We start from the raw sequence: 22929 nt of genomic DNA, 5'->3' as shown, positions 1-22929 counted from the left end.
TAACAATCAGTGCGTTCCAACCGCTAATGATGACCTTTGTCTTAATGATGAACAAACGAACTCGGTTATGTCCTCTGTTAATTTGACGACAATTGATGACGCGGGGAGCTCTGTTGTAATGAGCGCCGCCCAGCTTAACACACCCGGTTTGGAAAATTCAAATAACGTACAGACAAATTTTTCGAATGAAAATGATCAGTGTACTGAAAGTACGCCGGATTTATTTAATTCCGAAATAGTGACTGACAGTGTACGTTCGACTGACAAATCTTTTTGCAAATTACAGAATGACCAAATGGTCGCACAAAACGCGACAGTTGCAGGTACGAAATCAAACAGCACAGATAATAGAGTAGAGAATGTTAAATTGGGTCAAATTATGGCAGTATTACTACTAATGAATGAAAAACTGGAAAACGATCTCAAAGAACATAAACTAATTAACGAAAGTTATAAACAATCGAATGAAGAACAAGACAACATTAATAAAAAAATAAAACAACTTAGTGAACGGAATGAACAGATTGATGAACAGATTGAAGCCATTGCCGCGCAATTTTATGATAGTACAAGACAATTACGTGAGGATACTAGGGCTTGTGCTAATAACAGTAATAAAGAAGTTGGCACTGTTGCACAAGAATTAAGTAGCACACGTGTAGGCATAACAGAATCACATAAAGTCGAAATTAATGCAGTCACTGAACAATGTTCAGCAAACGCAACACAGATCCACGAAATTAATGCAGTCACAGAACAATGCCCTAAAAACGCAGTACAGATACACGACGAGTTTAATTTAGAGTCAGTGGAAGTTTCACACACTCTGAATACGGAAGTCAATAATAAAAGTGAACGTCAGAACAACCAAATTGACGAAAGTATTAAAGTAACAGAATTAACAACTATTTCAGTCACCAATACGTTACAGGATCCGCCACATTGCGAGCATTTGTCAGAGTCACGCAGCGCGTATAATGTGAGCAATTTACAGAGACTACGCGACTTAAAATCCGAAAAGCTACGCGACTTAAAACCTGAAAAGATACGCAATTTGAAATCCGAAATGACACAGACAAACAGATTCTCACACAAACCTGAACGTTTTCTTAAATTCAGTGACAAGAACGTACATCACGAGCAATTTTTATTTGTAAGAAAATCTAAGGAATTTAATAATGACAGAGCACAGATACACGATTTGCACTGTATGAGACAATTTATTTTTGTACTTTCACCATTATTACCTGTAATGCAGAAACGAGCTTTGAACCTGTTACGACAATTTGCTATTGTACTTTCATCAGTATTGCCTATAATGCAGAAATTGGAATTAGCAAGAATACAGCAATTTGTGTTTGAAATTTTACCACCATTGCCTGCAACGCAAAAACTAAAATTTATTTGCAGTGCGTAATAGACCTCAGGGGATTCATTACGCTTTAATGAATATGTGCCGTAGCGAGCATAGGGCCCCGAGCTGTAGTAGTGCTGTTTCATCTTTAGTTTTCTGCACTGCTGCCTTCTCTTCTACTATCCTTTATATCTATCAAAACAGCTCTTTAACTATTGCTCTTCCTAGAATTAAGAAAAATGAGTAATGAGAACCCGATAAGACAAAATTTTACCGAATGTGACAATATTCAGTAGGCACTCCCGTAATGACAACTACCGCCGTAATTTTAATAACATAAAAATCGTAATCATCAGTATATGTAAAATTAGCAGCAACAGCGAACGCATTTTTGTAACAATAGACGTTTTTCACCACAACAGCATGAAAGTCAGTCGCTTAGCATACCTAACCAACAATGCAGTCTACAAGGTCAACCAGGCTTTAATGTTTCGCCGCGTGCACGTATAGTCCCAGATTCAACAAATAGTAGCGCACGACAGCAAAGGAATAACTACGTACAGAAAACACGGTATTTCAATTCCTATCGCAATGCACCGTATAGGAATGACTATCACGACAGACATAAAACCGATGAGCACAATTATCAGCGTACATATAATTACAGTCGATCTTTTCAGCAGCAAGAATGTCAGCAACAACATATAATCATGAATGAAACAGACAATAGGTGTCATCTATAGCGTAACATGTCAGTAAGAAATAACAGAGCAGTTTAAATAGTCAAAATACCACAGCATCGTCCCGTAAATAATAACACGTAAGATAGAATTTGACCAGACAAAGTACAGGTAGTCTATTCCAGTAACGTAAGCAATACTTATTGACACGCAGAATTTTGTTCACGAGAATGTTATTTGAAACATGCTTTGTTGAATGCTCCACTTTTATCGCACCCAGACCTTACCAGAAATTTTTCTATTGCCACCGACAGTTCCAACACAGCTTTAGGCATACACATTTTTCAGGAAATTGAAGAAGATGGTTCTAAAGTAATTAAGAACATCGCATTTGCAAGCCGCATTTTGTCACCTGCTGAACGAAATTATTCCGTCACAGAACTAGAAACATTATGTGTTGTATGGGCTTTTACGAGATTTAGGCATTTTCTTTATGGCAGACACACCACCGTTTACACAGATCACAGAGCTATTCAATTCTTACTTTCGGCTAAATTCACTCACGACAGGTTAAGTAGATGGAAACTTTATTTGCAGGAATTTAATTTTACGATTGTTCACATTCCCGGCACACAAAATGTTATAGCAGACGCACTTTCTCGTTCTCTCAGCAACAATCAGCAAGACGTAGCAACCAACTTCTGCAAAGCAAATTTCAGCGTCATGTACATTCAACAAGTTGCATTTGAAAATTTTATTTCATCGTCATTACAGGACATAGCACGAGAGCAAAGCAAAGACAATGTGTGGAAAGAAATTAAACACCTTTGGCAAGATAAGAATAATGTTACGATTAGAAACCACTACACTGTACGCAATGACATTCTGTTTCGCCGCTCTCATCCAGACAGCAACAATTGGTTATTATGCATTCCTGACGAACTGGTTAACAAATTAATCTGGTACACTCATTTAAGCTACGCACATTATGGAGCAAGAAAATGTTTTCTGATACTGAGACAGAACTGTTATTTTACAAACATGGAAAAACGTATACGACGAATTTTAGCGTCATGTAAAATTTGCCAGAAAGCCAAGTCTGACACCACTTCACACATTCCTCCATTATATCCCATTGTACCTGTTAAATTAAGACATATGGCCGCAGTAGACATTTTTGGTCCAATTCCGAGAACTAATAGAGGTTTTTGCTACATCTTTGTCGCTGTTGAACTCACTTCAAAATTTGTTACCTTCACTCCGTTACGCAAAGCTACTGCTAAAACTGTTTCGAAAGCATTTGTCAAGCATTTCTTATTTCATGTAGGGCATGTGATGAAAGTAATTTCTGACAATGGATCACAATTTCGTTCTGTCATATGGACACGCATGTTACGAGCTAGAGACATTTCTCCGATTTATATATCCAAGTACCACGCCTCTTCGAACCCTTGTGAACGACTAATGAAAGAAATTGGTAAACTGTGTAGAATATACTGCCACAAAAGACATGTTAATTGGGACACACACGTACACTCATTTCAAGATGTAATTAATTCCATTCCAAATGAATCCACTATGCTACCTCCGTCTGTTATACTGAAAAACGTTGAACCACCAAACAAAATCAAAGAATTAGTAACATTTCCTACATCTCGTCGATTACGACACCACGAAATAATTGACATTGCGGTGAATAACATCAAACGTGCCGCAGAGCGCCGGAGAAGACAGCAAAAACAGGTTTGTAGACACCGAGACTTTCACGTTGGACAGAAGATATTAGTACGTACACACTATTTATCCAGCAAATTAAAAGGTAAGTGCAGTAAATTTGAACTTCTATACGCAGGTCCATATCGGATTCGCAGCATTCCTCACCCCAATGTTGTACACGTCGAAACTCTGAGAACCAGAAAATCGAAAGGCAACCATCATGTGTCAAACATTAAACCCTTTATCGAATGAAACCACTTTACGATGTAACATGCTATGAGGCCGTTTACACATTTTATGACCACTTATGCAATTATATTCACATGACTAATTACTGATGATTATCGTATTTTTTCTTGGCAAGTGCCCGGCAAGGTAAGGTTAGCAGGTCGCTTTTCTTGTCGTTATACATCAGACCGTGCACATTTTTTCAGATGAACTTACACATTTTATGACCACTTATGCAATTATATTCACATGACTAATTACTGATGATTATCGTATTTTTTCTTGGCAAGTGCCCGGCAAGGTAAGGTTAGCAGGTCGCTTTTCTTGTCGTTACACATCAGACCGTGCATATTTTCCAGATGAACTTACACATTTTGTGACCACTTATGCAATTACATTTATGTGACTACTTATTGATGATTATCGTATTTTTTCTTGGCAAGTGCCCGGCAAGGTAAGGTTAGCAGGTCGCTCTTCTTGTCGTTACACACTAGACCGTGCATTTTTTCAGATGAACTTACGCATTTTATGAATAATTATGCAATTCTCTATAATGACGCATTAATTTTATCAAATTCTCTCTCCATTGAAGTCTTTAATTATCGCATCTATTAACTACACTACATATAAGCTGAACACAACGAATGTCACATTTTGTCTTTCTTATGTATGTACGATTGTTTTCATGTTTTGTTTGTATGCACTGTGAACTAGTTAAGGTATAACACACACCATTTGACTTTGACATTTTGCCTTGTGATATCTCAACATCGTGACTGTTTTACATTTTCCTTTTTTGCTGCTGCATTATGATATTCTCTGTACACTTTTTGCCTTTAAACACTGTCTATGCTTTGAGATATTACGTTTTCTGTCATGTTATGCTGTATGCTTAATTGAGTCACCATTAACCAGTCACTATTTAATGGGTATAGGATTTAAATGCAAGACATTAATCTTTGTTCATCAGTTTCAGAAAGAAATGATGCGTAATGGAAATAAATTAAACAGATGAGAATTTGACCTACGGAATAAACGAAAGAAGATGCAATAACTTTATGAGGAAGAGTAAATGGATCAGAATTAACAAGCATTAACAAGAATATACTATACACATCGTCGAATAGCAGTCTTAACTAATTTTTTCTTTCAGAATACGAAGCGATTGATGCAAGCTGTCAGACAGAACTACACATTTTAGTTTTAAGTGATGAAATATGCTAGAGATAAGGAATAGTTGTGTAATGAGTAATGAAGTGATTTTTTTACAGATGATAATTAATGCTGATGAAGAATAATGATGATGAATATGGTACTATGAATAATGAAGCTTTTCTTTACAGGTGATGATAATGATGAAGTTATGATGATACGAATAATGAAGTTTTTTTTCTTTACAGATGAGGATAATGTTGAAGTTATGTATTTATGCTATGTAGTTATTTAAGTATTTGTTGCAGTTTACTTTGACAGCAGGTGTTATATTGCGTAGTAGGATGACTGAAGGTTTTGGAAAGGACAGCTATGGAACACATTTTTTAAACACATTACACTACCTGTTAATTCGAAGTTCAATACTTCTCAGCATAGTCTGCGTTTCTTCTTTCAGCTCAATAATCCATTTTGTATTTTTTCCAGGAGATGCTTTTCATGATACTTACTAAACTTGTTACTTATTATACCTGTTCTAGTACTTACATTTTATTTTTTTTACCCATTTGTGTCTATCGTTATAAATGTCATCACATATACTACCTTGTATCACAACCTTGCTACAGCTGACTCATGACGAATGACGTTACACATTTTTCATTATATGAACAACCTAGAAGCAATTTTTTCCTCCTTTTTTTTTTTCTCTTCTTCTTGCTTTCTCGTATAATTAGCTAAAGCAATGTAGTGCTAGCACAAAAACAAAATGTATTACCAGTCTCATATAATGTCACTAGTTTATGACATAATTCAATAATTGATGGCCACTGAGTGCCAATAATTAGTGTCACATAATGAACTATGTATTAATTGTCATTAATTAGGTACTGTATTCAATTTTGACTTCATATCTTTAATAATAGGCCACTGAATGCCAATAATTAGTGTCACATAATGAACTATGTATTAATTGTCATTAATTAGGTACTGTATTCAATTTTGACTTCATATTTTTAATAATAGGCCACTGAATGCCAATAATTAGTGTCACATAATGAACTATGTATTAATTGTCATTAATTAGGTACTGTATTCAATTTTGACTTCATATCTTTAATAATAGGCCACTGAATGCCAATAATTAGTGTCACATAATGAACTATGTATTAATTGTCATTAATTAGCTACTGTATTCAATTTTGACTTCATGTCTTTAATAATAGGCCACTGAGTGCCAATAATTACTTGTAAATATGTCATTTGAATGAGGAAAGATGTTTTGTAATACTCAATACTTGATGGCCATTGATTGCCACTCTTGTCTGTAAATTAATTAATGAACATTTTTCTGTAATACTACATTCATGGTACAGAAATGTTCAATAACTGAGCTATATATGCTGCATACTACTTATGTAATCACCTATTAAGGCTTGTCTGTTAGTTAATGTCCTTTAACTTCTGAGCTAACTACCCTGAATTACTGTAATATCCATTTGTCCTATACATCCTCCTAATCATGGAGCACTATATTTGGTTTTTGCACTAATTCTACGTTGGTGTGCCGCTTCTTAAAAGCGTGGTGTTGACACGACATGCTGTCCACTACTGTAAGCGATGAAACTACTTATGTAATCACTAATCAAGACTTTGTTATGGAGCACTGTGTGCCGCCTCTTAAGAGCGTGGTGTTGACACGACATGCTGTCCACCACCGTAAGCGATGAAGACGTTATTATGGTCCCACTGTTTGGTGTACCTGGTGTACTGCCAAATGATAGCATGGAATATGATTACGATGTTTCAGTATCTTGATACGCTGATAAATACTTCTGGGAACGGTCCTGCAGATTGTATCACTTAGTATTGTGATTCTGTGGAAAGATATGGACTTTCAGTGCAGCTATGTGCAAACTAAGGTGCTACAACCATGATGCAATCCTTTCATTTCCTATCCTAATAGTAAAAATCATTTTTAACTAACACCATTTATGTTCATGGCCTATACATTTTTTCTCGATTTGTTGAACTCCAGTGCGAGTACACTTATGTCACCTGTCGACATGATTTTTTTGCTATTATGTTTATTTACTGTGAAAATACTAAAGACATTTTGATTTGTTCTGAAGTGCAGTATGTGTGCACTCTTGTCATTTATATTGTATATACTTTTTGTGATTTGATGATTTTTTGTACACTTGCGTTTATTTCTTATGAAAATGTTCAAAAATTTGCAGTGCATGTGCACTTATGTGAATATGTTTTCAACTGAACTCCAGTGCCTGTGCACTCTTCTCATTTTCAACATGATTTGTGTTTTTCTGTACAATTGTATGATTTATGTCATTTGTTACTCATTGTATATATATTTCGTCTTTGCACTTTGTTATCTGTCAAATAATTTGTATATACATTTTTCGGATTTGCTGATATGCTCAGTACTTATATTTTCTCTTGTCTGTAATGTTTTGTAATCAGTGCATGCGCACAACATTTAATTCATGTATTACACCCAAATAATTTGTAAATGTTAATTAATTAAATGAAAAATTTGTTACGATGGCAAGTCCAAATGACTCACCATCGCTGCCAAATTTTTTGCCCCCCAGTGGAGGGTTATGAAACACGTATGTTGTGCGGCAGCGATGCTGAGACATTGTAGAATCTCTGACCAGAGCAGTTGCGCTCGACTCGCAGTAGCGAGCAGTCAGTCAGTCTGCAGTAGTCTGTGCTCAGTAGTGCTTGGAGTCTGTTGGTAGCTGTCGCGGAGAGTAGTATGTCTGTAGCAGTTGCGTCGGCGGGCGTCGGCACAGCGATGGTCAAGATTCAGGACAAGGTATAATTTTATTAAATAAATGTTTATGCAGCTTTGCGCTTATCAGATAATGTAAGGTCCACTCATTGTAATTTAACTTTCAAAAATCGCCCCCAATAATAATTTGGATTTAAAAACAAATTTACAAACAATCATTCAAATTCCCTCCATTTCCTTTAACAAAATTTTTTAAAAAAAAAAAAAAAAAAAAAAAGGCAATTGCAATGTTTTTCCTCCAAGCCGCAGCCAACAATAAGAGCAGAATTTTGACATGCAGTTTTAATAAGGTAAGAAATTTATTCTGAATTCGCACAGGGCAAACACCGACATTTCGGTTTAATTGAGTTTTGGTTATCACTGTAGTTTCATTGTCATGAGATTATCTTTCATTATTTAATGGTAACTTGTACTTGAGTCAGATAGCGAGCTTTCATTATGTAATTGTCTTTGTCATTAATATTTTTGCGGGAAGGTTACACTTAGCTTTGGCTCCATTACTAATAAATATAGTCTTTTGAAAATTTCTGTGGGGAGGTTACACCCTCCTATCAACTCTGATCCTCACCTCCCCCTCCCTCCCTCTATTCTTTTCCCAGGCTTCATTTCCCCCTTCTTCCATCCCGTTTTTTTTTCACCTACCCCCTCTTTTACCCCATTCTCTCCCCCGAGTCCTTTTGCTTTTCCCTCCTCTGCCTTCCCACTCCTTTCCGCATCTGTCCTGCCCCCTCCCTTTTACGTGTCCTCTCCCTTCAGTGGCCCTCTTTTCGTTTTCCTCTCCACCCCTTTTTCCCCCTCATCGGTCTGGGTCCTTGCCCCCCCCCCCCCCCCCCCATCCCCCATCTGCCATCATGTCTTCTCTATGGTGCAGTTTTAAGTGAGTGTACCGTCTTGTGTGTCCCCTTTCATTGTTGCGAACAGACACTGTACTATCGCTAGGTGTTTTTTCTTTAACTCTTGTGAACAGAAACTGGACTGTCACCTTGTGTTTTAATTGTGCCTGGCTCATTACTATGTGTTTTAATCAGCATCACCAACCCTTTGTTTTTTATTTTCGCTTCGCCACTTTTCACCTTGTTCCAGTTTTAACTAGTCACCGTTTTGTCACCCGTTTATATTGTTTTACTATCTCCTCATTATCTTTTTAACATCTGTTGGCTGTTGAGCGGCATATTAGTCAATTACGCCCTACGCCTCATGTCGGTAGTACAAGCAATTACGTCCGGTCGCATCAAAAGTTGAGTTCGAGTGCTACCAGGTGGCAGTACCAGTAGTTCCGTCTAAGTGCTCCAAGCAGGCAGACCTGGCGCAGTAGCGTACCGCGTCTTCACGCCACCGACTCTGGCGCTCATCGTGTAAGCATGTCACAGACAAGATCACAGGAGAGCTATTTCTGTTGAATGTAGCTCTTTGGATATTCATTCAAGGATATTGTAATTGAGTTTCGTTTTGTAACTAAAGGCATTTCTTTTAAAGTGTCTTCAAGCACTCCTCAGTACGAGGATACTTCACCAGCAGTAGATAATGTTGCAAGAATTTTGTACGTTGTACCTTGACATCACCTTGCTAGCATGCAAGTACGTTTCTGGACATGGGTTCCTGTTCAAAACATTACGTACGCATGTATGTAAACATTTTTTTACATTGTAAATTCAAGGGATAATCAATAGGTGTAGCTTACCATGGGTTTCTGTTTAATTCTTTAATAATATTCACTAGATAGCCCATAGCATGAAAATAAGCACCAGATCCAGCTTCTACCACACATGTTTATTGTTTTTCATTGTTGAGTGTCCCTTCTGCCAACTAGAGTGTAGCTGTTAACATTGTGTGGCAGTAGATTTCCTTAAGTTTCTTATAGTAAATCACCTATTATGTAGCTAGATGGATAGGGACTGTGTCTGTTGTGTGCGGATGCAGCAGGAGTTGGCCACAGTCCAAACACAGCTGGAAGCTTTGTTGGGCATAGTCAACAGGCTCCAGAGTGCCACCTTGAGGTGCAGTGGGGATGGGGTGCCTGGGGCAGCTTCTGCTGTTCTAGATTTGCAGGGGGGGATGTCACAGCTCTCTGTCACTGAGCCAACCTAAGGTGCAACTGAACTGGCCAGCCCACTCTCACCTCAGTGTGGATGGCAGACTGTGTCGAGGTCTAGAGCCTCAAGGCGAAGGCTGCATGGGGGATGCAGGCTCCTGCCAAAACCCATGCACTTTGCTAATAGATTAAGTGTGCTATCTGACTCTGGGGGGAGACTGAGCTGGACCAAAATGCACCTTCTGCCACTAGGCCACTCCTTCTGCGAGGTCCGGACAGGCACGTGGGGATAGGGGTTTGTTAGTTATTGGGAGCTCCAATGTTAGGCGGCTCAGGGAGCCCCTCAGGAACAAAGCGGCTAGGGCGGGGAAGAAGTGCAAAGTCCACTCAGTGTGCTTGCCGGGGGGCTTTGTCCAGGATGTGGAAGAGGCTCTTCCGGCGGCTATCGAGCGTGAGGGGTGCAGCCAGATGCAGATTGTTGCACATGTCGGCACCAACGATGCCAGTCTTCGAGGTTCTTAGGAAATCCTTGGGTCCTTTCGACAGCTGGCTAAATTGGCGAAGGCGGCCTCCATCTCTCGAGGAGTGGAAGCCAAGCTGACGATTTGCAGCATCATACCCAGGATGGATCTGGGTCCTCTGGTTTGGAGTCGAGTGGAGAATCTAAATCAGAGGCTAGGACGGCTCTGTGACGAAAATGGTTGTAGATTCCTCGACTTACGCTATGGGGTGGAAGGTTGTAGGGCGCCCTATACGTAGGGGTGCACTATACGCAGGAAGCAGCTACATGGGTAGCACAGTACTTGTGGTATGCACAAACCGTTGGCCTGAAAAATTACCAGTTCATGACACTGATGTGGGTGTGGCAACTGTAAAAATCGTTCGTTCGCCTGAATATGCTAAATCTCATGTTAGTAAATTGTCGAAGTGTCCGTAGCAAGGTCCCCGACTTACTCTCCGAAATAAATAGTAGTAATGCCAATATTGTATTAGGTACCGAAAGCTGGTTGAAACCAGACATAAATAGTAGTAAAATTTAGAACTCAGATTGGACAATGTTTAGGAAAGATAGGACTGATGCTATGGGAGATGGTGTGTTCACTGCATTTAAAAGCTATTGAAACGCAGTTGAGATCGATGCTGGGTCAGACTGTGAAATAATCTGGATAAAGCTGTCAATCAGACAAGGGTTGGCCATTGTATTAGGATGTTTTTATAGACCACCAGTATCCGCAACAAACGACGCAGAACGTTTCAGGGAAAGTCTTGAGTACATAGGAAACAAATATCCAAGTTAGCCATTAGTTATAGCTGGAGACTTCAATCTGCCGTCCATTGACTGGGAAAATTATACGTTTAACACGGGGGGCAGAAGCAAAGACTTGTGTGAAGTTATTCTAGGAGCGCTCTCAACATACAACCTTGAGCAGTTGGTTAGAAAACGAACTCGAGATGGGAACATATTAGATATCTTCGTGACAAACAGACCTGATCTTTTTGAGGAAGTTAGTCTAGAAGAAGGTATTAGCAACCGTAATGTTGTGTTGGCTTCTACGTCAGTGGAAGTTGCAAAAAAACTCAAAGAAACAGCCTAGAGTTTTCTTGTTTGGGAAAGCAAATAAAATTGTCATTAATGAATATCTTCATAGTCAGCTCCAAGCATTCACGGCGGGACACAAAAATATCGAGCATCTTTGGTCGGAATTTAAAGGTATTGTCCACCTCGTGCTAGAGAAATATGTGCCTAGCAAAAACATAGGAGAGGAAAAGGATCCACCTTGGTTCAACAAACATATTAGGAAGTTGCTGAGAAAGCAGAGAATTTTACACAATCGTTTTAAACGTAGTCCCTGTCCCGCTGACAAACAGAAATTATGCGAAATGAAAGCAGCTGTCTAAAGGTCAATGAGAGATTCTTTTAACGAATTTGAAAGCAATATTTTATCTGTAGATTCTAAAAATAACCCCCAAAAATTTTGGTCGTACGTAAAATATATTAACGCCATAAATAATTCAATACCTTCTCTTGCTGACAGTACGGGTAATGTAGCGGATGACGATAAACAGAAGGTCGAAATTCTAAACCTAGCTTTCAAAACTCGTTTACGGTAGAGGACTGCAGCACCAGTCCCCCTTTCAATTATCGAAGAAACGCAAGGATGGCTGACATAGTGTTTAGTGTATCTGGGACTGTAAAACAGTTAAGATCCTTAGATGTCAGGAAGGCTTCTGGCCCAGACGGTATGCCCGTAAGATTTTATGTTGACTATGCTACAAATAATAGCATCATTCTTATCCATCATCTATCAGAGATCATTGGAACAGCGGGAAGTTCCACGGGACTGGAAGAAGGTCCAGGTCATAGCAATCTATAAAAGGGTAGAAAATCGGATGCAAATAATTACCGGCAAATTTCACTGACATCGATTTGTTGTAGAATCATGGAACATATTTTGTGTTCAGACATAATGATCTTTCTAGACTCTGAGAAGCCCGTCTGCAGAAACCAGCACAGTTTTAGGAAACAGCGGTCATGTGAGACACAGCTGGCCCTCTTTGTGCATGATATACAACAGGCTCTAGATACCGGCTCCCGGGTCCATGCCATATTCCTCGACTTTCGAAAGGATTTCGACTCAGTTCCGCACTGTCGATTACTCCAAAAAGTGTGAGCTTACGGCTGTCCGATGGCATATGCGGTTATATAGAAAGTTTTCTAACAGACAGAGAGCAGTATGTCCCCTTGAATGGGGAGAATACAGCAGAAGCAAGCGTAACATCAGGTGTGCCCCAGGGCAGCGTAATAGGTCCGCTGCTTCTTACGATTTACATAAGCGATCTGGTTGATGGAATTGACAGCGGCATTAGACTGTTTGCCGATGATGCTGTAGTCTACAGCAAAGTAGAATCACACGAAACACACGAAACACAAATCAATGAGGATTTGCAGAAAATAAATGCGTGGTGTAATGACTGGCAGTTAGCTTTCAATATTAGTAAGTGTAACCCATGCGTATAACATAGAGAAAATCCCCATTAATGTACGAGTACAAGATTAATGCCCAGTCTTTGGAAGCGGTAACATACGTCAAGTATTTGGGTGTGGCTATTCGAAATGATCTCAAATGGAACGATCAGATTACAAAAGTAACGGGTAAGGCGAACTCTAGATTGCGGTTTATTGATAGAATCCTGAAGCGATGCAGTCCTTCAACAAAGTAAATTGCTTACAATACTTTAGTTCGTCCAGTCTTAGAGTATTGTTCGTCTGTATGGGACCCTTGTCTGTTGGGTCTGATTCAAGAAATTGAGAAGGTCCAAAGAAGAGAGGCAAGATTCGTGACTGGTACATTTAGCCATCGCGAGAGCGTTACAAATCTCATATCTCATAGAAAGTTTGAAGTGGGACACAATTTCAGATAGACGACGCGCTAAACGGAAGGGGCTGCTCACTAAATTCCAAAATCCGATCTTCGCCGAGGATGTTGAGCATATATTATTACCACAAACTTTCAAATCACGCAATGATCTCCATTCAAAGATAAGGGAAATTAGAGCTCGTACTGAGGAGTTCAGACAGTAGTTTTTCCCTCGCCCGATCCGCTCGGTGGCTAGCGTAGTATATATGTAGATGTAGATGTAGACCCCTATAAAAGTCCCAGAAGTTCGTAATGGGAATTTCCGAACAACCTGCATACTCGATTGAAGATCCTAAGAGCATGAGAAAAATTCGGACAGTCATTGGTGCCAGTAGTAGGCAACTGAGTTACTGCCTTTCTTCCGCCTTTTGTGAAATGAAATGAGGTCGCTGCCTAAGCAGTCCGTAACTGTCCTGCTATGACGATTTATTACAATTTTTCCGAAGTCTTGTTTACTTAATATTGCGCAACATCGCTAAGGCGTGCCATACTGGGCACTTTGGAGCCTTTTGCGCATCATTCTCAGAAATCGTGAGACAAGCTTCAATCATACCGACAAGAAACATTTTATTGATGGAAGTGCGAGGGCACAAATTTAAACTGTGAAAGCTTGAACTATGTAAAAGATAACTTTACAAAAGGGAAAGGGCAGTATGGAAAGCCGCCAATCAGAAGGTTTCTCGCTAGGGGCAGAGTAGTGAAACACGCTGCGGTAGGCGTGTTTATAATAAATGAAAAGGACAATAGGACTCACTTTTTTTTAAATAATGACCGTTTTCGGTGTGACCAGCAGATCGTCTCCAGACCTAAGTTGGGAAGAGGAAGAATGGGATGCGACAATAAAAGGATTACTTTAGTGTGACACTATATTTAATACGAACAATGGTACTATAAATAACTGAGAGATGACTTCCCTATCAATCTCCTCGATAGCTTTGTTTCTCAAATCAACAGAGTGCTTTATCGTGCAGTAGCACACGTGATGTAGTTTTGTCGGTCGATTTTCTTACTCTGCGACCAAAAGGTGTCTCAGTTGTACAGTGTCAAAAGCCTTCCGGAAATTCAGAAATACGGAATCGATCTGAAATCCCTTGTCAGTAGCACTCAACACTTCATGCGAACAAAGAGCTAGTTGTGTTTCACAAGAACGATGTTTTCTAAACCCATGTTGACTGTGTGTCAATATACCGTTCTCTTCGAGGTAATTCATAACGTTCGAACACAATATATGTTCCAAAATCCTGCTGCATATCGACGTTAATGATATTGTCCTGTAATTAAGTGGATTACTCCTACAACCTTTCTTGAATATTGGTGTGACCTGTGCAACTTTCCAGTCTTTGGGTACGAATCTTTCGTCGAGCGAACGGTTTTATATGATTGTTAAGTACGGAGCTAATCCATCAGCATACTTTGTAAGGAACCTAACTGGTATTCAGTCTGGACCAGAAGACTTGCTTTTATTAAGTGATTCTCCATCTACATACTCTCCTCCACAACTGATACACCGCTCCCAACGCCGTTTTCACTTCCGGGAGTAGTCTTGGTATGCTTCTTGCTGGATCGCGCGAACGCCGTCTGTAGATTTTCGTTCTTTCGAAGGGATTTTCAACTTTGTAAATTAAGAACGTCCGCAGCAGCCATGTCTGGAGAGTACCAAGGATTAGGCAGCACAGTGATTGCGTTTTTTGTGTAATAGTCACGCACCAACAGGGATGAATGTGCGTGTGCGTTACCTTGAGGTAAGAGCCAAGAATTGTCTCGCCACATTTCAAGTGGTTTCCTTCCCACATTTTCTCGCAGGCGTTGCAACGCGTCCCGATAGTAATGGTTCAAATGGCTCTGAACACTATGGGGCTTAACTACTGAGGTCATCAGTCCCCTAGAACTTAGAACTACTTGAACCTAAGGACAAAACACACACCCTTGCCCGAGGCAGGATTCGAACCTGCGACCGTAGCGGTAGCGCGGTTCCAGACTGTAGCGCCTAGAACCGCTCAGCGCGTCCCGATAGTACCACCGATTAACAGTTGGTCCGTCTGGCACGAATTCATTATGAGCGAATCCTTCAAAGTCAAAGAAAATTCTCGGCATGGCCTTGACTTTTGACGTGACCTGAAGAGCTTCTTTGCGTCTTGGAGAACATTTTCCGACCCACTGTGAAGGCGGAACCTTAGTCTCAAGATCATAAGTGTAGACCCACGTCTCATCATCAGGTATGATTCTCTGAAGGAACATCTCGTTCTCATTTCCGCGATCCAAAGCTCTTCACAGATGGCGAGTCGAAGGTTGAGCCGTGGGACGAACTTGAGGGAAACCCGATCCATTCCAAGATGCTGTGTCAGGCGTTCATGCCATGATCCATCTGAAATGGTACCTTCTTCTGCAATCTCTCGGACAGTCAGTCTTCGATTGGCACGCACAATTTCGTTGACATTCCTAACATGAGCGTCGTCGGTAGAGGTCGGAGAGCGTCCTGAACGAGGTTCATCTTTAAATTCCGTCAGGCAATTTTTAAACCGTGTCAGCTACCTGTAACACTGAGTACAGCTTAAGCACTCATCATCGCAGGCTTCCTGCATCATTTAGTGTGTCTCTGTAAGCGTTTTCTTGAGTTTCACGCAAAATTTAAAGCGAATTTGTTGCAGCAATTTAATCATATAATGACATGGTTGGAGACCGTCGCCGTTATTTGAAGTCAGATGTTGATGGTGTTGAGACAGCAACCAGCCACAAACATACTTTCAGTTCCTTTATTCAAAGGGAACCGTTACCGGTTTCGAATCGTTATGATTCACCTTCAGACGGTTTTCATGCTTTCATTACAACCTTTTTTTTTACAGATTAATTGTCCTAAAATACACTCCTGGAAATTGAAATAAGAACACCGTGAATTCATTGTCCCAGGAAGGGGAAACTTTATTGACACATTCCTGGGGTCAGATACATCACATGATCACACTGACAGAACCACAGGCACATAGACACAGGCAACAGAGCATGCACAATTTCGGCACTAGTACAGTGTATATCCACCTTTCGCAGCAATGCAGGCTGCTATTCTCCCATGGAGACGATCGTAGAGATGCTGGATGTAGTCCTGTGGAACGGCTTGCCATGCCATTTCCATCTGGCGCCTCAGTTGGACCAGCGTTCGTGCTGGACGTGCAGACCGCGTGAGACGACGCTTCATCCAGTCCCACACATGCTCAATGGGGGACAGATCCGGAGATCTTGCTGGCCAGGGTAGTTGACTTACACTTTCTAGAGCACGTTGGGTGGCACGGGATACATGCGGACGTGCATTGTCCTGTTGGAACAGCAAGTTCCCTTGCCGGTCTAGGAATGGTAGAACGATGGGTTCGATGACGGTTTGGATGTACCGTGCACTATTCAGTGTCCCCTCGACGATCACCAGTGGTGTACGGCCAGTGTAGGAGATCGCTCCCCACACCATGATGCCGGGTGTTGGCCCTGTGTGCCTCGGTCGTATGCAGTCCTGATTGTGGCGCTCACCTGCACGGCGCCAAACACGCATACGACCATCATTGGCACCAAGGCAGAAGCGACTCTCGTCGCTGAAGACGACACGTCTCCATTCGTCCCTCCAATCACGCCTGTCGCGACACCACTGGAGGCGGGCTGCACGATGTTGGGGCGTGAGCGGAAGACGGCCTAACGGTGTACGGGACCGTAGCCCAGCTTCATGGAGACGGTTGCGAATGGTCCTCGCCGATACCCCAGGAGCAACAGTGTCCCTAATTTGCTGGGAAGTGGCGGTGCGGTCCCCTACGGCACTGCGTAGGATCCTACGGTCTTGGCGTGCATCCGTGCGTCGCTGCGGTCCGGTCCCAGGTCGACGGGCACGTGCACCTTCCGCCGACCACTGGCGACAACATCGATGTACTGTGGAGACCTCACGCCCCACGTGTTGAGCAATTCGGCGGTACGTCCACCCGGCCTCCCGCATGCCCACTATACGCCCTCGCTCAAAGTCCGTCAACTGCACATACGGTTCACGTCCACGCTGTCGCGGCATGCTACCAGTGTTAAAGACTGCGATGGAGCTCCGTATGCCACGGCAAACTGGCTGACACTGACGGCGGCGGTGCACAAATGCTGCGCAGCTAGCGCCATTCGACGGCCAACACCGCGGTTCCTGGTGTGTCCGCTGTGCCGTGCGTGTGATCATTGCTTGTACAGCCCTCTCGCAGTGTCCGGAGCAAGTATGGTGGGTCTGACACACCGGTGTCAATGTGTTCTTTTTTCCATTTCCAGGAGTGTATAAATAATACACAATTACAAGCACGCTACACAGATGGTTGCTGAACACTTCAGCGAGTAAAATTTACGTGTGTAACGATAAGAATGCAGTGGGAATGTATTCACATCTGTTGGACGAATGTAATGAAAACAAAACTCCAAATCGACATTTCAAATAAGTCACGCCTAGTGACAATCTGTAACGCAACCATCTGTGTGGCGTGCTTGTAATTATGTATTCTTTATATTTTAGGACAATTAATCTGTAAAAAAAACGTTGTAATGAAAACATGAAAACAGTCTGAAGATGAATCATAACGATTCGAAACCGGTAGCGGTACCCTTTGAACAAAGGAACTGGAAGTAAATTTGTGGCTAGTTGCTGTCTCAACACCATCAAACGTGTTGCTTCTCTAATTCTGCCACCTCGAAATTCGAAAACTGTGAGACACAACTTTGTGCTCAATACAGCACTGAACAATAACTAACAGACAAACAACACTGAAACTTCCGGCAGTGACACATTATCAGTGTGCGGGGATGGAAACCGCATTTCGTTCCAACACACCATTGGCACGAAATTACGAATGTTCCGGAACTTTTTGAAGAGACCTTATATTTATAGAATGAATATGTAATGAATGTCATTGCATAAAAAATCCACTAAACATTAATATTTTAGTTTCGAATTCATTCCACCGCTGTAGCATTGACATTCATAAAATCATTCCACGTGCCGTTATAGCATCGTGGGACGCACTCCTCTCTTATATGTCTGATAGATTGTTTCAGTGCAGCACAGTCACTCGACAACAAACCATTTATAGAGTTTATTCTATTTAATTAGACCCACGGTTTCCTTTCAAGTTCGACACTCGCAGTATCACAGTTATATTTCTCGAACCGTTCTCGTTCTCGGTAATTTCCGATGTGTTGGCAGTTCTTGTTCCAGATATCTCTTGTTTTGGTGTTACTTGTATCTAGCTGTTCAGCATGCAGTAGTGGCGGGTGTCTCGAACGAAGCCAATTTCTTCATAAGATGAACTGGCAGTTCTTCTATATTGTGGTAATCTCCAAGCAGGGTCTCAGTATATGTTGCTTAGCAGCGTAAGCCAGTAGGAGCTCGTTTGATTGTAGCAGTAAGCATGCGCATCTTGTTGTTGAGCTGCGCATCGATGACGTTTGTATGACTACTATTACATCATAATGAAGCATAGTATCCAGCGGGCGAACAAGAACAGTGCAAGAGCCGATGTACGCTAAGTCTCCATTAAGCCCATGAGGTTGCACCACATGGCCTCTGAATGACGTTGTTGCGAATTTTTATCTCGATTGATGTGTTTTCCAGGTGTTTTTTACAGTACAGAGTGCAGTCGAGTGTGATGCCAAGGTACATGGGTACTTGTTGTGACGGAGAGTACTGCCGTCAAATTGCACCTCGAGGTAAGTGTTAGCTTGTTTGTTGTTAAAATCGAAACTCACAAACCTCGCTCATAATGGTACTGGCCTTCAATCTCCATTTCTTTTTAAATACGAGTTCTATGTTAGTGTTCCCTCTGACTGACCAAACAATTTTGATTGACAAGCCAGAACGATATCGTCTGCATAGCAGAATTTCCCTGGAAATGTTTTCGGGAAGTCAGAAATTAAAAAAAAAAAAGAAAGTCTGAACAGGAGAGGTACGAGAACTCAGCCCTGTGGCAGGCCATTATTTAATTTCCTTTTTGAGATTCTGTTTTCACCCATGCGGTGAGACATAGCTCCACGGGATACAATTATCAAAGAATATATCGCGTGGAGAAACTTTTGGACCCTCTTCCTCGCCGAATGGAGACCTTTGTCAGGCCTAGATGCGACGATACACTGCATTAAAATGATATCTGCTGTGGGTGACTGGAACCCCCATACGGTGTGTGGTGGACAATTTCCTATTCCGACATAGTTGCAAAAAGCGAAACTTGGAAGACTTTTGCTCTCGATTATCTGCAAACGTGGAGGCCACGCACCTGTTGTCAGGAACCCAGTGCATGAGCATCACGGCGAACACTTTGCCATAGGGAGCGTACTTCCAAACGGTGGAGCGCTCCACGTGAGAGTCCATCACGTCGAAGGGCTCGTACGTGATGGTGCCCGGAAGCGCGTTGTGCTGCCTGCAGTACTCCAGCATCTCTGGGCTGATGTCGCAGGCCACCAGCTTCGTGCCAGGGGGCAGCCGTGGAACTATGACCTGTCATAACAAAAACACATTGCCGGGTTTGTTCTCCAAGGCTATGACAAAACTCACAAAATTATTTCATGATCACTTTAGAACAGTCCTGGTTGGAAATGTCAAACAAATACACTGGCACTTTCGAAGAAGGTTGAGAGCAGCCTTTTGCTAATTAGGCTCCTGACTGAAGCAAGTGCCTCTGCTCTCGCCTCCTCGCAGTTTGGAGCACAAACGGATTTCCCTCCCTCTCGTAGTGTAAAAAATGTCATAGGCATCTTTTCCTTCATTTCAGCTTTGTATCTCTGTGAGCTGTTGAGGCACGCGGCATACTCCACATTACTCATAAAGACATGAATGATCGACGTAAGAGTTTTCTGGTTATGGTACCGCGTCATATTGTATAAAACTACTGCTGGAGAAAACCAACGTTTCGGCCACGGTTGCACCGGCCTGGTAAACCTAGAAGGCCGCTGCAATCGTCGCCGAAACGTTGGTTTTCTCCAGCAGTATTTTTATGCAATATGACGCGGTACCATAGCCAGAAAACTTTTCTGTCGACTGATTCTGGCCGTGGAAGCCTACGCAGTTAGACTTGAATGATGTTATTGCGTGATAGAGTGATACATAGTTCCACTATCGATGTCTGCATACCCATCATCTACGACCAACTCATATACTGATCCAGAAGAAACATTTGTCGTATCTACTACTGTCCGTTTGGGTTCTCTAACTGCACAGAAACGTGAAAGCATACCGTGTGAGAAATCTCGGAAACGAGAAAATATGAAAATGCAGCAACTGAATCGGCCGAAGAAAATACTGACGCCTAAAAAATGAGATTCACAGAAAATGCTAAATGGCTAAGCAATAATAGTTAGAGACAAATGCAAGGCTGTAGAAGCGTGCATGGCTGGATGGAAGATAGATCCCGCGAATAGGAAGATGAAAGAGAGCTCTGGAGAAAAAGAGAAACAGCTGTATGAGTATTAAGAGCTCAGATGGTAAACCAGCACTTCGCAAAAGGGGAAAGCTGCGAGGTGAAACGACTATACAGGGTGATTCCGTGATGATGTTACAAACTTCTAAGGTTGATGGTGAAGAGTTGAAAATTACAAGAGAAAAGCGCTCTGGTACCTCTGACAGTGAATTAACTGTACTGGCACGGTTGTTGCTAAGATTATGGGGTAGACAACTTTCAGAGGTGGTAGTATGAATCAAAACAAGAAAAAAGTCTAGTAAACAAGGCCTCTAAAATGCATTCATTAAGAGCTACGAGCACTTGTTCCTTTTCGATACTGTCAAACTCGTCTCTTCTGCTGCAACCTCTTTGGTTTCGACAGATTTGGAGGAGGTAGTATGGACAAAAACAAGAAAAATAGTCTAGTAAACAAGAGCTCGAAATCGCATACCCTAAGAGTTAAGGGAAATTGTTCAGCAGAAGAGATGTGTTTCACAGTAGCAAAGCTGAACAAGTGCTCATAGGTTTTGCGGTATGAATTTTTAGAGCTGTCTTTACTACAAATTTTTCTTGTTTTGCTCCCTAGTACCATCTCTGAAAGTTGCCTGCCCTACAATCTTAGCAACAACACTATCGGTCGGTGCATGTATTCCACTGTCAGAGGTATCAGAACGATTTTCACGTATCACTTTCGACTCGGTCTTTTCCGTACTACGGTCCCTAACTTGACACGGAAGTATTTATCATTCTCCATCAACCCTGAAAGTTTGTACTATCATCACAGAATCACCGTGCATACAGGGCGTTCGGAAATTCCTGTTACAATCGTCTAGGACTTCTAGAGGGGAGTGAGTACATAATACACTGAAGCGCCAAAGAAACTGATATAGGCATGTGTATTCAAATACAGAGATATGTAAACAGGCAGAATACGGCGATGCGGTCGGCAACGCCTCTATAAGACAACAACTGTCGCGGAGTTGTTAGATCGGCTACTGCTGCTACAATGACAGGTTATCGAGATTTAAGTGAGTTTGAACATGGTGTTATAGTCGGCACACGAGCCATGGGACACACCATCTCAGAGGCAGCAATGAAGTGGGGATTTTCCCATACGATCATTTCACGAGTGTACCGTGAACATCAGGAATCCGGTAAAACATCAAATCTCCAACATAGCTGCGGCTGGATAAAGATGCTGCAAGAACGAGACCAACGACGACCGAAGAGAACCGTTCAGCGTGACAGAAGTGCAACCCTTCCGCAAACTTCTGCAGATTTCAATGCTGGGCCATCAACGAGTGTCAGCGTGCAAACCATTCAACGAAACGTCATCGATATGGGCTTTCGGAGCCGAATGCCCACTCGTGTACCATTCATGACTGCACGGCACAAAGCTTTAAGCCTCGCCTGGGCCCGTCAACATCGACATTGGACTATTGAACACTAGAAACATGTTGCCTGGTCGGACGAGTCTCGTTTAAATTATATCGAGCAGATGGGTGTGTACGGGTATGGAGATAAACTTATGAATCCATGGACCCTGCATGTCATCATGGGACTGCTCAAGCTGGTAGAAGCTCTGTAATGGTGTGGGACGTTTGCAGTTGGGGTGATATGAGACCTCTGGTACCTCTAGATACGACTCTGACAGGTGACAAGTAAGCATCCCGTCTAATCACCTGCATCGATTCATGACCATTGTGCATTCCGACGGACTTGTGCGATTCCAGCAGGACAATGCGACACCCCACATGTCCAGAATTGCTAAAGAGTCGCTCCAGGAACACTCTTCTGAGTTTAAACACTTCCGCTGGCCACCAAACTCTACAGACATGAACATTATTGAGCATATCTGGGATGCCTAGCAACGTGCTGTTCAGAAGAGATCTCCACCCCCTCGTACTCTTACGGATTTATGAACAGTCCTGCAGGATTCGTGGTGTCAGTTCCCTCCGCGCTACTTCATACATTAGTCGAGTCCATGCCACGTCGTGTTGCGGCACTTCTGCGTGCTCGCGGGGGCCCTACACGACATTAGGCAGGTGTACCAGTTTCTTTGGCTTTTCATTGTATTTTGAATAGGAACCCATGTCCGTTTCTTGT

General features: G+C 41.9%; 1 protein-coding gene across 1 annotated transcript in view; it reads right to left on the bottom strand.

Annotated features, from left to right (window-relative positions):
- Positions 1-22929, bottom strand: part of LOC126234956 (trans-aconitate 2-methyltransferase-like) — a 42675-nt gene that overhangs the window by 3343 nt on the left and 16403 nt on the right. Inside the window, exon 2 of the mRNA XM_049943694.1 lies at positions 19663-19883. Coding sequence (XP_049799651.1) covers positions 19663-19883 — 221 coding nt within the window. The remainder of the gene's footprint in view (positions 1-19662; positions 19884-22929) is intronic.

Source organism: Schistocerca nitens, chromosome 2 (assembly GCF_023898315.1).
Source record: "Schistocerca nitens isolate TAMUIC-IGC-003100 chromosome 2, iqSchNite1.1, whole genome shotgun sequence".
Classification (NCBI taxonomy): Eukaryota; Metazoa; Arthropoda; class Insecta; order Orthoptera; family Acrididae; genus Schistocerca; species Schistocerca nitens.
This window is presented reverse-complemented; position numbering and strand designations above follow the sequence as displayed.